Source organism: Rattus rattus, chromosome 10 (assembly GCF_011064425.1).
Source record: "Rattus rattus isolate New Zealand chromosome 10, Rrattus_CSIRO_v1, whole genome shotgun sequence".
In the NCBI taxonomy this organism is placed as follows: domain Eukaryota; kingdom Metazoa; phylum Chordata; class Mammalia; order Rodentia; family Muridae; genus Rattus; species Rattus rattus.
The window spans coordinates 5,534,351-5,548,404 of NC_046163.1; the positions used below are offsets into that span (position 1 = coordinate 5,534,351).

At 38.3% G+C, this 14,054-nt stretch overlaps 1 protein-coding gene across 1 annotated transcript in view; it reads right to left on the minus strand.

The window, feature by feature from the left end:
• Positions 1–14,054, minus strand: part of LOC116911550 (thrombospondin type-1 domain-containing protein 7B) — an 852,321-nt gene that overhangs the window by 26,185 nt on the left and 812,082 nt on the right. The window contains exons 19-21 of the mRNA XM_032915540.1: positions 6,977–7,118; positions 5,338–5,453; positions 3,133–3,250 (exon numbers count right to left, since the gene is read on the minus strand). Coding sequence (XP_032771431.1) covers positions 3,133–3,250; positions 5,338–5,453; positions 6,977–7,118 — 376 coding nt within the window. The remainder of the gene's footprint in view (positions 1–3,132; positions 3,251–5,337; positions 5,454–6,976; positions 7,119–14,054) is intronic.

Here is a 14,054-nt window from a genome sequence, read left to right on the forward strand (position 1 = left end):
GTAATGGCCGTCAGGTGGGGATGATGGACGTGGCCGCCAGGATGCAACAGGGGTGGCGATGCTGAAATGCTCTGTGTAGGGGGATGTGCCGAGGAGGAACCAAGTATGATCTGACCTGGAGAGTGTTTGGAATAGCATGTGCTGATGCAGAGGGAGGCGGCAGGGCAGAGGAAGCTAGAGAGACTGGCAGCGTGGGCTAGTTCCTTCCCTGAAAGGCCATCGTCACAAGCAAGGCTGTCCTTTAACTGCCTTCACGTGTTACCCTTTACTGCTCAGGGCCAGAACGTCTGAATATTACCCTTGGTGAAACTGTCAAGCATAATAGTTGAGGTTCATCACCTCTGAGCTGAACAGAGATGACTGGGGTCTCAGACATCAAAGTGTGAATGACACTATCTTCTGTGTGATTCTTGACCAGCATGCCCTGCCTTGTTCAGTGCCTGTTTGTTTACTATCAGTCATCCTCCAGCTAGACTATAGGATTCATGAGATCAAGGAAGCTGTCATTGTTTCCGCTCTGGCCCCCTTAAGACACAGCCTAGATCAAGCACATTTATATTGGTTTAGTGGATAAATGAATATGTGAGCAATTAGGAAAGTTCTCGATGACATTTTCATTAAGACATCACTTAGTTTAATACTAAAGCACGTTGACTTAGGGCAAGAGAGATGGCTCAGTGCTTAAAAGAACACACTGCTCTTGCTGGGATTGCTTCCAGCTGCCAAGTCCAGAGGCTATATTAATCTGTGACTTCAGCTGCAGGAGATCTGATGCCCCCTTCTGGCCTCTCTGGGAGCTTGCACTCATGCACAAATATAAAGATATAAATATCTACAGGCTTTAAAAAAACCTACAAGAATATCGAGTAACGTAAAAGGATGAGTTGTAAAAGTTGGAATAAAAGTAATTGAATCTATTGGAGAACTTAAACAAGTATCCTAGGGGCTTGGGATTAGCAGTAATACTGCTGATGGGTAAGGAGGAGGTAGAAATTAATATAAAGTGAACACTCCAATAATACAGCTGCATATGTAGCAGAGGATGTTGGGCGGAGGGATGGGATAGGGGATTTATAGACGGGAAACTGGGAAAGGGGATAACTTTTGAAATGTAAATAAACAAAAAAATCCAATAAAAATAATAATACAGCTACTGTACTGTGCGTGTTGGATAGTTTTACGCCAATTTAACACAAAGCTAAAGACATCTGAGAGGAGGCTCAATTAAGAAAATGCTCCTATAAGATTAGATGGCAGCAAGCCTGTAGGGCATTTCTTAGTGATTGATTGAGGAAAGCCCAGCCTATTGTGGGTCATGCCATCCCTGGGCTGGTGGTCCTGGGTTTTATTTTAAAAAAAAGCAGGCTAAGCAAGCCATGAGGAGCAAGCTAGCAATCGGCATCCCTCCATAGCCTCTGCATCAGCTCCTGACTCCAGGTTTCTACCCTGTTTGAGTTCCTGTCCTGACTTCCTTCAGGAATAAACTACAGTGTGGAAGTGTGAGTTGAATAAACTCTTTCCTCCTCAACTTGCTTTGTTCATGGTGCTTCATTATAGCAATAGAAACCATAACGAAGACACTGTATGACTTCCTAAACCTCATGGCAAGCCATAAACAAAGCCTCAGTGTGGTTTAGCATTCCAGCACTGTAAGAAATACCTGAGCTCGAGTGTATAAAGAGAAGACGTGCATTTTGCTCCCTGGTGTTACAGGTTTCAGTCTGACCCACTTGCTTCGGGCACATGGTGGCAAACTTCAGTAAAACATATAAATGATAGAGCAAAACTGCTGACTCCAGAAAAATTAAACACCTGACTAGCTGCAATTTGAACCTGGATTGATCTGACTTTGAAATGGTCTCTCCTGGAAGCTGCCTCTAAGGCATGGTTTAGGAATTGTGTAGAACAATAACCAGCTCCTGGCTCTAAGGCGTAACATTTGTTTTCCTGGGGCTTTTGTTTCTATTTGTGCAGAAGATTACAGTCTGCTAGCTATTAGTATTACTACTACTACCATTATTATTGGAATCTGAGACACCCATTCTTTCATTGTGAGTGATGCTCTTTGTAAAACACCTGAGCTGCCTTTCCTCGTACTTCCTTGTTTCTACTTATGTATAGCTACATTTTCCTTAGCATTGTTCTTAGCTACATTTTCCCAGTGCGCCTCATGGCTTCCATTTTCATCTCTATTGTCTCCAAGATCTTACAGCTGAGTTCTCAGAAGAGCTCCTGCTGTGTGCTGACTCCTGCCTATCCAAGACTCCATGAAGTCAAGACCAAGAGTGAACAACCCAACTTTCCCCATTTGTACATCTTAGAAAGAGTCTCACACCATAGTCCATCTCAGGACTTCTAGAAAACAGCTTTTGAGTATTTCTGGTGAGTAAGGAGATTCAGGTCTTAATGTCTTCTCCTACCTGATCCCTGATTCCTCCAACTTGAAGTTCCTTCCTTCTCCTCCTCTACTTGTTGAGTAACCATAATGCCAAGATTTCTTCCTAGGTTTCTATTCTAAGTTTCTGACATTCACCAGCTGATAAATGGCAACCCTTCAAGACTCTAGTCCATCATATGTTCATTGAATAGGAAGTGGGAAGCAGCCAGCCCTCAGAAACTATATTTCCTGTCCTAACCTTCTTGCTCTGAGTTGGGAACAATGACTAAATATCCTCTTATATAATACACAAGGGAGAGAGGAACACCACTTCCAATATGATTCATAATAACATCACAAATACATTACCCTCCAGGGCAATGGTGTTGACATTCGGGATCTTTGTCAGCCTATGTGATTGATTACCTCTTTGAAGCAGAAACAAGCCCTGTCATACATGGGTAGAAACAAGTCTCTAGTCACTGTGTCCAGCTTTACTGACATAATACATAGTCTAAAACCATCATGACCACATGTTTTCAACTGGTAGAATTTAGGATCTTCTGATGAGATACTGACCCACAGGCTAGCCAGCTCTTCTGTGACCTGCTACTGTTATAGTTGTTTCTTCCACCCACACTTAGAGGTCTTTTCTCCTCTGGATCAACCCTGTGTTAGCTTCAGCTGTTCGCTATAGTATTTGCCAATTGTCAAGCTACTTTTAGGAGTAGGAACAAACAGGGAATGCCAAATACCTCCTTGACCACAGGTTTGTGAACACTCTGTCCATGTCGTCCATCCTGAGAGCTGACAGTTGACCACACATTCCACCAGACAGGGAATACTCATCCTCTGGGGTTTGTCCAGATTACGCTGCAAATGCAATGAGATACACCTTTAATACTAACCAGATTGCTATTCATTTACAGACAAGAGTGCCCTTTATTCTGTAATAAATTACCTTTCCATGTTGTGGTCTGAGAACAAATATCCATTATCTTATAAGTCGGTAGCTACCAAAACAACTATTGTTATTTCACTGGTGACATTTGCTTAGTCAAAATTTTTTACTATAAGCTCTGAACCCTAGCAAAGATTCACTACTCAGGTGCTGGGAAAGTATGAAGTTACATGACACAGAGATCTATCATGTTGTTCAGTTAACAACAAAGTAGGAAGGTATGTCATCATTCCATCCAGAGATCCTGGGAAGGGCTGATGGTATACAGAGAGTTCAAAATTATCAGCAAGGCTAGTAGTACTCAGAATAGGAACAAGGATAAAATAAATGATTCTTCTGAGATCCCAAATGACCAAGTGAGCAATGTTATTGCAGTTCTAATCAGTCGACAAATTGTTGGGACAGTTCACTTTCTTCTCTGAAATCAGTGTTAGATATAATTTGTATGTTGTATTATGACCAAGATAGAAGATCCTTCAGTGAAGGAACAAATTACCCAAGAATCAGAGAGTGGATACTGACGCCTGTGCTGTGTGCCACTCATAGATTGTATGTTTAATTAGGGGAGTTTTGGCATATAACACATGTTAAATAATGTTAGCACATTTACTCAAAACTAAAATTGGTTATCATATCATGATGACTTTCTAAGAGACTAACACAGAAAGTTCCATAAAGGGATCTGTGACTATTGATATGATACAGATCTGCCATTTAGATTAATGATTTAAGACTTCTTTAAATGAATAGTCACTAAACATATGTTTGATACATGCCATTTAGAAAACAAGGAAACTGATTTTATTAATGACTAATTTACATCTCTTCTTGCATCAAAAGAAAATATTTTTTACACACACAAGCAGCTCAAAACTAATAGCTAAAGGTATCATAAACAAAACAGAGACAAAAATAAAATCAGCAGCTCACCTGAACTTCTACACTTCAACAGGGTGCTCCTGTCAGCTAAAACATCCTTCTCATTTCTGCACTGTGAAGGAATGTTAACCTAGTGGGGACAGGTCTGAGTGTGACCATTGTTTACCTAGGATAGTAGTAGATGGTTGACGTCTTTCCTGAGGCAGTGTATTAGAGAGAGACTAAAGGAAATAAAGTCTTCAAACAAAGCAATGACAGTTGACCAATAGTTGTCTATGGAAGGTCAGCCATTTGCAGAATGGTACGAATTGGGGCACCCAGTCTTCGACAGACGTTTTTATAGTCAGAATCAGAGATGACAGCCACACTGCTGGTTAGGGATTAGGACAATACTGAGATTTAGGATTGTTTTAGGCATGGTAAGGAAGTCTTTGTTCTAATTTCTGCTGAATCTTCCATTATAAAAATGGAGACAGACCTTTGTTAATCTGTCAACATATTACAGATCTTTCTGTAGATGCCTATGATTACTGGAATTCTATCTTCAATCCTGCAAGTTGTTTCTGATGCATGCAATATGATAATATGCCTATTTCTATTGAGCTGGCCCTCTTTGCTGAATTTACATCCAGGAAGGAAATATCAGTTTCTTTAAAATGGGTCTGATTGTAGCTTTTCTCCAAATTCCATAACATTAGAAACAGTCAGAACCTCCTAATTTAAAAATTTATGTGGAGGTCTTGCACAGTTTGAGAGAGAGAGAGAGAGAAAAGACAGTAGTATAGTTGATCATCTGGCAATTCTTAGTTAAGGAAATTGTCCATGTTTTCTACATCTAGGGTCAGCATCTGTCTTATGTGAGGAGAACATGTTTATCACAGCAATCAAATGAGTCACCTGTCAGTATAAGAAGTCACACCACAGTAGTAAAGGCATCAACCCCAACAGCTTGCTAGAAAGTTCTTGGAAGTACTCAATTCATTGCTTACTCTTTTGAGTAGGTCTAAACTAGTCACATAAAACCAGCAACATTTTGGTCAGTGTCTTACAGTCTGTAAGGTGTTGTGAAGCTTAAGGACCAAGGCTAAGAGACCCCATTCCACAGTCCCACAGGAGTTACCTCCTCACAGTGGTCCATGCTGACAGGCTTGCCATCACTGCGCACACAGCTCAGCAGGCGGGTCCTCACACCCTGGCCACAGGAAATGTTTTCACTCAGTTGGCATGTGCTCCACTCTATAGGAAGAGGACCATAAACACTGAATTTCAAAGGTCTAGGCTTGCGAGACAACCACACCCAAGCTCTGATAATCTGTATAGGTGGAAGAGAGAAGTCCACAATTTTACAGCACCCTAAGTGTCTTCGCAATGTCTCATACAATTACTATATTAGAAGATAAACAGGTAGACGAAACTGAAACACATGGACTGCATTAATTTAGTGTTTGTTTTCTAGAGGTAAAACAAACCAAGATACAAACCAAAATGGTTACACTGACCATTTGGTAGGATAGGAGAGACACTAACCAGAAGAATAAAGAAAGACCAACTTTCTTAAGAGAAAACTATTTCTAATAGACAAATGAGAGAGAAAACACTCAAGCTACAGCACTAATTCTATGTTTGTGCCCCATCCCCAGGCCTATATCCCCAAGTCTTAACTTCTAAGGTGGTAGAAGTAGGTATTGGAAACTTTTGATGGTGGTGATTGGATCAAGACAGTAGAAAGCTCAGAAATGGGATCACAGTCTTTGTGAGAGACTCTAGAAAGCTTGCAGGAGAAATTCTGTGGAAGTGCTTAAAAGTGCCATCTTTGGGCAAGTAGCTTTATAGTACTGCCTAGTGGTATTTTAAACTGACCATGGCCATGCAAGGTGATTTGCCGTGCCCCCATAGTTAATTTGACTTAAAACAAGGAAAGAAAACTCGCCTTATAGGTGTGGATGTTACAGGTCCTTGACTATGTTAATAAAAACATCTTCAAAAATATTTCTATATTTATAACAAATTAATGTATGGTTAAAGAAAATTTAGTCCTCAATATATGCTTTCTCAATACAGCAATATTTTTGTTGTATTTCTGCAGAATTGGTATAAAAAGCACAGACCCAAAGAAAAAGCATGAATGCCATTCATCCATGAGAGAACTAGACACTTGTATCATGAGCATTCTCAGCTGCTCCCACGTGCAGGAAACAGAGGTTTTAGCATGCTTGCATAGGCATATTGTGGTGTGTTCCTAAGTATTGACTCCAATGCTAAGACCTATCATGGTCCTGCATTTGGTGGCAGTTTTGCATATCCCCTGGTGGGGCAGTGGGAGGTAGTAGATAAGTGTAATAGCAACTCTCTTGGTTTGGGCATGTCCTGTATGCTCAGACAAACATAGGGCTAAACAATTCATGTAATGCTATTCTTACTCCTTTTCTATCTCTCTAGTATCCATAACTGGTCAGGACTCTCATTTAAAAAATTACCTATGGGGAAAATATATTGTAGACTTGAGTAGTATACTAAAATAATGAAAGGCATGAGGATAATCAAATTTAACTGTAGCATTGTTTGAAGCCATGCTGTTATTCAGAAATTATGGGTGGCTTTGAAGTATCCACAAGCTATAAATAAATGCTTGTTTCCATGAAAGTCAACTAGAACTAAACTCTCAGTGTTCCACGTCCCTCCCCAGTGACAGAAGAGGATGCACACACCAAGTTAAGTCAATATTCAGGGAAAGCAGTCATAGTCGGGTTTAACTCTACCTGTCAGATTGTACTGGAACTGGAAACAGTTTTCATTGAGCAGACAGGGCCGCACCTGCGAGTCTTCCCCACAAGTTCTTGAGTTCAGCGAGGGCCTCAGCAAATGCCGAGTTCTTCTCTGTGTTGCATGGGGGTCACATGACTACAAAAGTCAAGAGCAGGCAGACAAGGACACACAGTGAGTGATAAATTTACAGTTATATGTGCACATGCAGGCACAGAACAGAGAGGAAACTGAAGTTAACAGCAATGAGGTTGTGGCTATGCCTGCAAATGCTTCTGCTTGTGGTTAGGAGAAAATGATTATGTGATGCAAGGTGGTTTGCCTTCCATTTTCATTTTATCTGACAACCAATATATTTTCATCTTTAAACGAAATAACATGACTTCAGTTTCTCAACAGAGATAATCACACAGAATATTAACATGTGAAAATTATTTTCAAAATTCCCAGGACAAACAGCTACACATAAGAATAAAATTATTAAATTAATATGGATGAAGTAGAATCTTTTTATTTGAGAGCTCTCTGACCCAAGGGGATGAATCACCATAAGCTTGTCAAACTCCCTCAAAATAAATACATAAATGCAAACTCCAAAGATTTATTGAAAAACGTCTTCACCTGGGACCATATATCATCCCATAGTTTTGGGCCATATAATAACACTGGAGCCAGATACATCTATTTGCCTCATTTCATACAACTGGTCTACCCACAGAAGTGCTTCCTGCTCCTCCTGGGGAATGGCCTTCTTTCGAATCTCCTTCAAACCTTATTCTTCACCTTCCCCAGAAAACTTAATCCAGGTTTACTCCCTCAACAAGAAGAGCTCTACTGATGATAAATTCTTCTCTTGCTTTTTAAGAAAATTTCACTTATATTCATGGGTCTGTCGATGGATTTAATTCTAAACACATATGTGCATATGCTACATCTTTGTACTGATATTATTTTTTTATTACCCTGTTTCTTCTTTTTCTTTCTTTCTTTTTTTAAATCATTAGGGCATGATGAACATAAGCTTCTGCTTCTCTTTTAATCCAGTGAAAACCTGGAACAAACTATGTAATGCAGTTTTCTAATAAATATCACCAATACATTCACAACATGCAATACAAGGCCCTGAAAAATCCAAGAAGGTTTATAGATTTGAAGAATAAAAGGATTTGAATTGTGTTCACCAAATAGCCATTTCTATGTCTGAGATGTCATTTTAATTATTCTTCTTCCTTTGGCCATTTCAGGTATCATACCAAACCTAAAACTTGTTTACTGAATCTTGGTTAACTCAATGACAGTGTTGGATTACACTGAACTATGGGGACAGGGAGATTCACACATTTTCTTCTAAAGCTTAGGTAATTGAAACACCTTTGTTATCCACATGATTTCACACTCAAATAATCTGTCAATATTTTAAATTTTATATTTAATTGTATTACATTGTATCCAGATGATCAAGAAGAAACAATTAATCAAGTATATGCAGACAAATTCCATGCTAATGCTTTCCAATAATTTATTTCTAGTTTACCATGTAATTTAAACTCATGCACTCATTGAGGAGGAATAAAAACTTAACTGATTGGTCAATAAAGGAAAATAATAGAACCCTGGTAGACTTTCTAGATTAGTGCTCTGCTGCATTTGTTTTCATAAAGTAATCAATCACTGTTTGAAATAATTGACTATGTACCTGAATCCATGTATCTGCTTAGTCTAAGCCATGAGATAAAAGGGAAGATAAAACAGACACACAAATCAAATGCATATACAGTGCTTTAGGTCAGCAGTAATCTGATTTGAACATTTTTCAGACTTCAGAATATTTGCATAGACTTTAGGGGTTGGTGCCCCTACTATGAAAATACAAAGTCTGAAACATCTTGAAATCTAAAATATGTAGTAGTACAATAACACATGGCTTACTTTCCTTCATCTAAAAGCACAAGATCAAGTGGATAGTGAGAGCCTGTGGTTTGATGAGATTTGTAGGGTTTCATCCATCAAATCTCACAGTGTGCACATTTGTTTAACATGGCTTTACATTATCCTCTTTGGTTTAACTTTCTGTTCAGATAATTTAGATATATTGAATTCAAACATTTCAGCTAATTCTCTTGTCAATTCCTTATCCATAGACACAATTGAAGAGGAACTCATGGATGATTTGAATTTATATAAACAATTCAAACTCTTCTTAGAGTCTTCTCATGAAAGAGGAAACTCTTATGAAGCTCTTTTTTATGAAAATTATGTTGATATTAATAAGTGTGAGATTATTGTTTCCTCTCATCTTTTTCTACTTGTTATTTATCAAAACTTAGTGGTCACATTTTTAATGACTTCCTCTTCTCTGGTAGCTATTACAAGACATTCCAATAACAATGATTTCACCCTAATGTAGCAAGTGAAGAAAGAGAAGGAGAAGAAGAAGAAGAAGAAGAAGAAGAAGAAGAAGAAGAAGAAGAAGAAGTAGTAGTAAGTAGTAGTAGTAGTTAGTAGTAGTAGTAGAAAGTAGTAGTAGTAGTTAGTAGTAGCAATAGAAGGTAGTTGTAGTAAGTAGTAGTAGTAGTAATAAGTAGCAGTAGTAGTAAGTAGTAGTAGTTAGTAGTAGTAGTAGAAAGTAGTTGTAGTAAGTAGTAGTAGTAGTAAGTAGTAGTAGTTAGTAGTCATAGTAGAAAGTAGTAGTAGTAAGTAGTAGTAGTAGTTAGTAGTAGTAGTAGTAGAAAGTAGTAAGTAGTAGTAGTAGTAGTAGTAGTAGTAAGTAGTAGTAGTAGTAGTAGTAGTAGTAGTAGTAGTAGTATTTGATGAAATCTCTAATCCAATGGTTTTTATCCTTTCTAATGCTGTGACTCCTTAATACAGTTCTTCAAGTTGTGGTGACCCAGATCATAAAATTATTTTTGTTACTCTCTCATAACTGTAATCTTGGTACTGTTATAAATTATAATATAATGAAGCATGATATGCAGATGGTCTTAAGCAACCCCTATGAAAGGGTTGTTTGACTTCCAAAGGTATGGAGATCCAAAGGTTGAGAATGACTGTTCTAGGTTTTAATGGTTTCTTCATTGGCCCAAAACTCCCCAAACAAACATCTCAATCAGGCAATATTTATATTATTTGTATAAGGACAAAGGATTCATTTCTTAAATATGGAAAAATGTTGTGCAGACAGCAAACTCAGAGTCAATTTAGGACTAATTTTCTTGAAAAGATTAAGGCACACAACTGAAGGCTATTTTCTAGGTAGCTTGTAACCAGCATAACCACATCCCCTCTAGGTTATGAACGCTTCACAAGAATTGGCTTTTTAGCTTAATATCTTTGTAAAGCATAATTTCCTAAAGTTCAAGCCTTCCTTGCCACCTTGTATCTTCATATGTTTTGTTCACCGTAGCAACAAGCTTTCTTACCTGGCTTTAATTCTTACCCTCATCTCAAAGTAAAATATCCCATCTGACAACTTCCACTCACTCCTTTAGACTCATCATCTAAAGGCCAGCTGAATATGTACTGGGTATGTGTTGCATATGTGTGTATGTGTTTTTTTTCCCATGGGTTATCTGGAAGGCCCATGTCTTCATATTTTGGTACTGTGTCTGATGTGGCAGATTGAAATAAGTGTCTGTTCTGTAGGATGGTTGTTTATCTTGGGCAACCAGAATGGGTTTTATAAACTTTCATTAGTAAACAAATGATAAACCTTGCATAGTGTTCATTTTGCCTAATATGGTTTTCCCCAAAGTTCTGTATATCCAACAAGAATATTCCTGTTACTCTTACTCTTATATATCTCAAACAATCTTGATGGAAGCCATCATTAACTTGATAAAACTTATCAACAAATGCATTTAATGAACTCATAGAACAGATAACAGATAATCTAAACCATCCAAAATAAATTCAGATAGAAGGCTTTATTTAATATCACTGAAATATTAAAGATTATAGTTTCACAAAATCTATTATTGGACCAAGTATTTGTGAATTTATATCATTCTGCTGACTTCTTGCTTGAAGATGAGCATGAATTCAGCTCCCCAGTCAGATATGGGAAGCCACTGTAGTCATTGGGTTAAAGTCTATCTGATAATCATCAGAGGGTTGCTCCCTCAGTTGTCTGGCTTTCATAAGGTCAGTGGATGCATGTTCCTGAACTTCACTTTCTTATTTGGACAAATGTAGCAAAAGGTACATAACAAAATATTGAAATGCTTTGTAGAGAGTTTTAAAAGGAAATTAGGCCCTGCTTCAAAGGTTAAGAAAAATCTGGGCCTAAAGTATTTTTCTTATGCCTTTCATGAGATTCCAAAGAGTTAGTAACTTACATGAAAAGGGTTTTGCACATCAAAGACAACTGAACAGGGAAGTCAAAAGCAAAGGAGTATACTGACTCATCTCCACAAGCCTAGATGGTGAGCCAGTGAGGGACAGTGTGGCATATTCAGGGTACCTGTGATATGTGAGGTCTAGGCAAGAGAAAGCAGAACAGAAAAACTGGACATGGGGTCAGAGTGATGGCCACAAGTAGACAACTAAACTGAGACACAGAAGGTCTACTCAAAAGGATAGGAGCGCAGAGGCCACAGGAGGGCCCAGCGAGTCCCTGCTTCCTGCTTCTTTAACTCTTTGTATTGCTACTTCAAAGCTCCTATCCTTCCAGAATGCTCTACAACCCTTCACCACACCACTGAAGACAAATAGGTTGTTAGATCATCAAACTGAGAAAACTAGGAAGAATCACTTCAAAGGATCCGGAGGGTCTGTCTGGAGCAGCTGGAGGGGAAAGGGGAAGTAGGAAATCTCAGGGTAGCAGAGTTAGTTTTGGAGAGCCCTTTCCAAAAGTTCACACAAGTAATTTTACAGAGCAAGAAACAAAGAAAGTAGCGGAATTCAAATTCCACATGAGAACGATGAATGGAATCCTACAGGTAACACGGTTAAGCAGAGATACAGGGGAACACAGACAGGAAGCGTACTTTCAGTAGGAACCAAGCTAGCTAGGAAATGACACAGGAACAAAAAGATGTTAACATAAATAAGAATTATAGGAACTCAGACACCAAGTAACTGGCTTCTGTGAACAATTCAAAATAAAAGGAAAAGTCATTTTCAGAAATGAGAAAGACACACAAGATTAAGAAGTGTAACAAATCATGTCTTTATAGACATAAAAAAATGCTAAAAGTAAGCACTGATAAGACACTGGGAGGATTTGAGAAAAGCTGATGAACAGAGAAATAAGACAAACCAAACATCACAAATATAATAAGACTTCACAAGAAACCAAAGCAGAAGCATAGACTTCAATGGTTGAGGAAAAAAAATCCTTTAAGGAAACGTAACAATCAAAACAAAAGAGATTTGAAACTGCCCATTGAAAAAGAGTACACCATAGTTGTAGTTGTCAATATGGAAACATATTCTGGCATAATTATTTAACTTTGAATAGGAGGGAGAAAAAGAAAACCTAAATATCTAGGAAAAGGTGCCAGATGGCTTATAGAGAAAACAAAAATCACTTTCCCATATTGTGGCGGGGAAACTTTATGTTAGAAAAGCATAGAAATATAATAAAGATTCACATTCAAAAGGATCTGAGGGTATATTACACAGTGAGGCTGACTTTCAATTACAAAGACTGAAGATGAACTGTTAGTAATATACAAGTACTCGGGCTAAATTGCCGCCATGAGTATGTCCTTCAGGATCTATTGGCAACTAAACTTAGTGCGTCCAAGTGGCTAGAAACCAATAATGTACACATATGAAATGAGCCAACCTTATATGTGGAAATCTGTAACAGCTGAGTGCTCTGAAAATACATATACAATACCAATGCAGAAGAATAAATACAGCATGTTTAAATTCTGCTCAAAACTTGAAATATCTATATTGTTGATCACATTGGTATTATTGTCATGAGATTTTCCCCAGTGAATAGGGAATGAAGAATCTAAATGTCATATGTGCTATGATTATAGTCACCCGTTCTCCCTGGTCGCTTGATTTATATCATGGAAAAAGGGAGATACAGATATTAGAAAGAGTCCGAGTGACCCTCTGTGGTTCCACATGTAAGTGATAAACACCACCATGAGGCACCTTTATATTTCATCCTCAAAGTAAAGGAAATGATGAACAACATCTCAAAGTCCTGTCTCCTGAAGCAGCTTAGAAAGAATGATACGCTGATGCATGTGTCTCCAGATCCCTAGCTCTCTTAGCATGATGCTGAAGGTTATTTCCAACAAAAAAGGCAAGCATTTTTAAAGTAATAGCTGATTAAAAATCTAACAGGAAAAAATATGTCCAGAGAAGCCTGAATACCCTGCTAGGTCACACCTATTTAAATGTTTACAGAACACATTTGAAAATACCACCAGAATTGAAGTTTAGGTTGATGACAAATAGCACAAGTGCAAAGCACAAGATTTATTTAAATCTGATCCCATAAGGCTGTGAAAGAGACCTTTGTGGTAAACCAGCCAAGCAAAGCATTTTCTTGAATTATCTGCACAAAAATGGGCCAGTGGGTGAGTAATAGCAGTTGCAGCAAACATTCTCCTCCTGGATGATTCCATAAAGGAATGAGGTCTGATGATGGAATGGGAATGGTGTCATTTTAGGTTTCTTGATTAAAGGGTGTAGACATGATACACCAATGCCTGTTGTCAAAAAACAAAACAAAACAAAACAAAACAGCAGCAGCAGCAACAATAACAACAACAACAACAACAACAACAACAACCAGTGGGACCCCTGGACATATATTTCTTGATGTATTATAGCTTCTGTAAAGAATGGGGGAGAGGAGTAATGGGGGGAGGATTGGGAGGGGAACACTCATATAGAATGGGAGGGGGAGGGGTTGGGGGATGTTGGCATGGAAACCAGGAAAGGAAATAACATATGAAATGTAAATAAGAAATACCCAATTTAATAAAGATGAGAAAAAAAAAAGAATGTTCATCAAAGACGGATGGAGGCTTTGCAACTCCCAAGTTACAGGGAATTCAGAGAGAGGAACACGCTTAACCTTACCATGGAAATATGACTCCCAAAAGA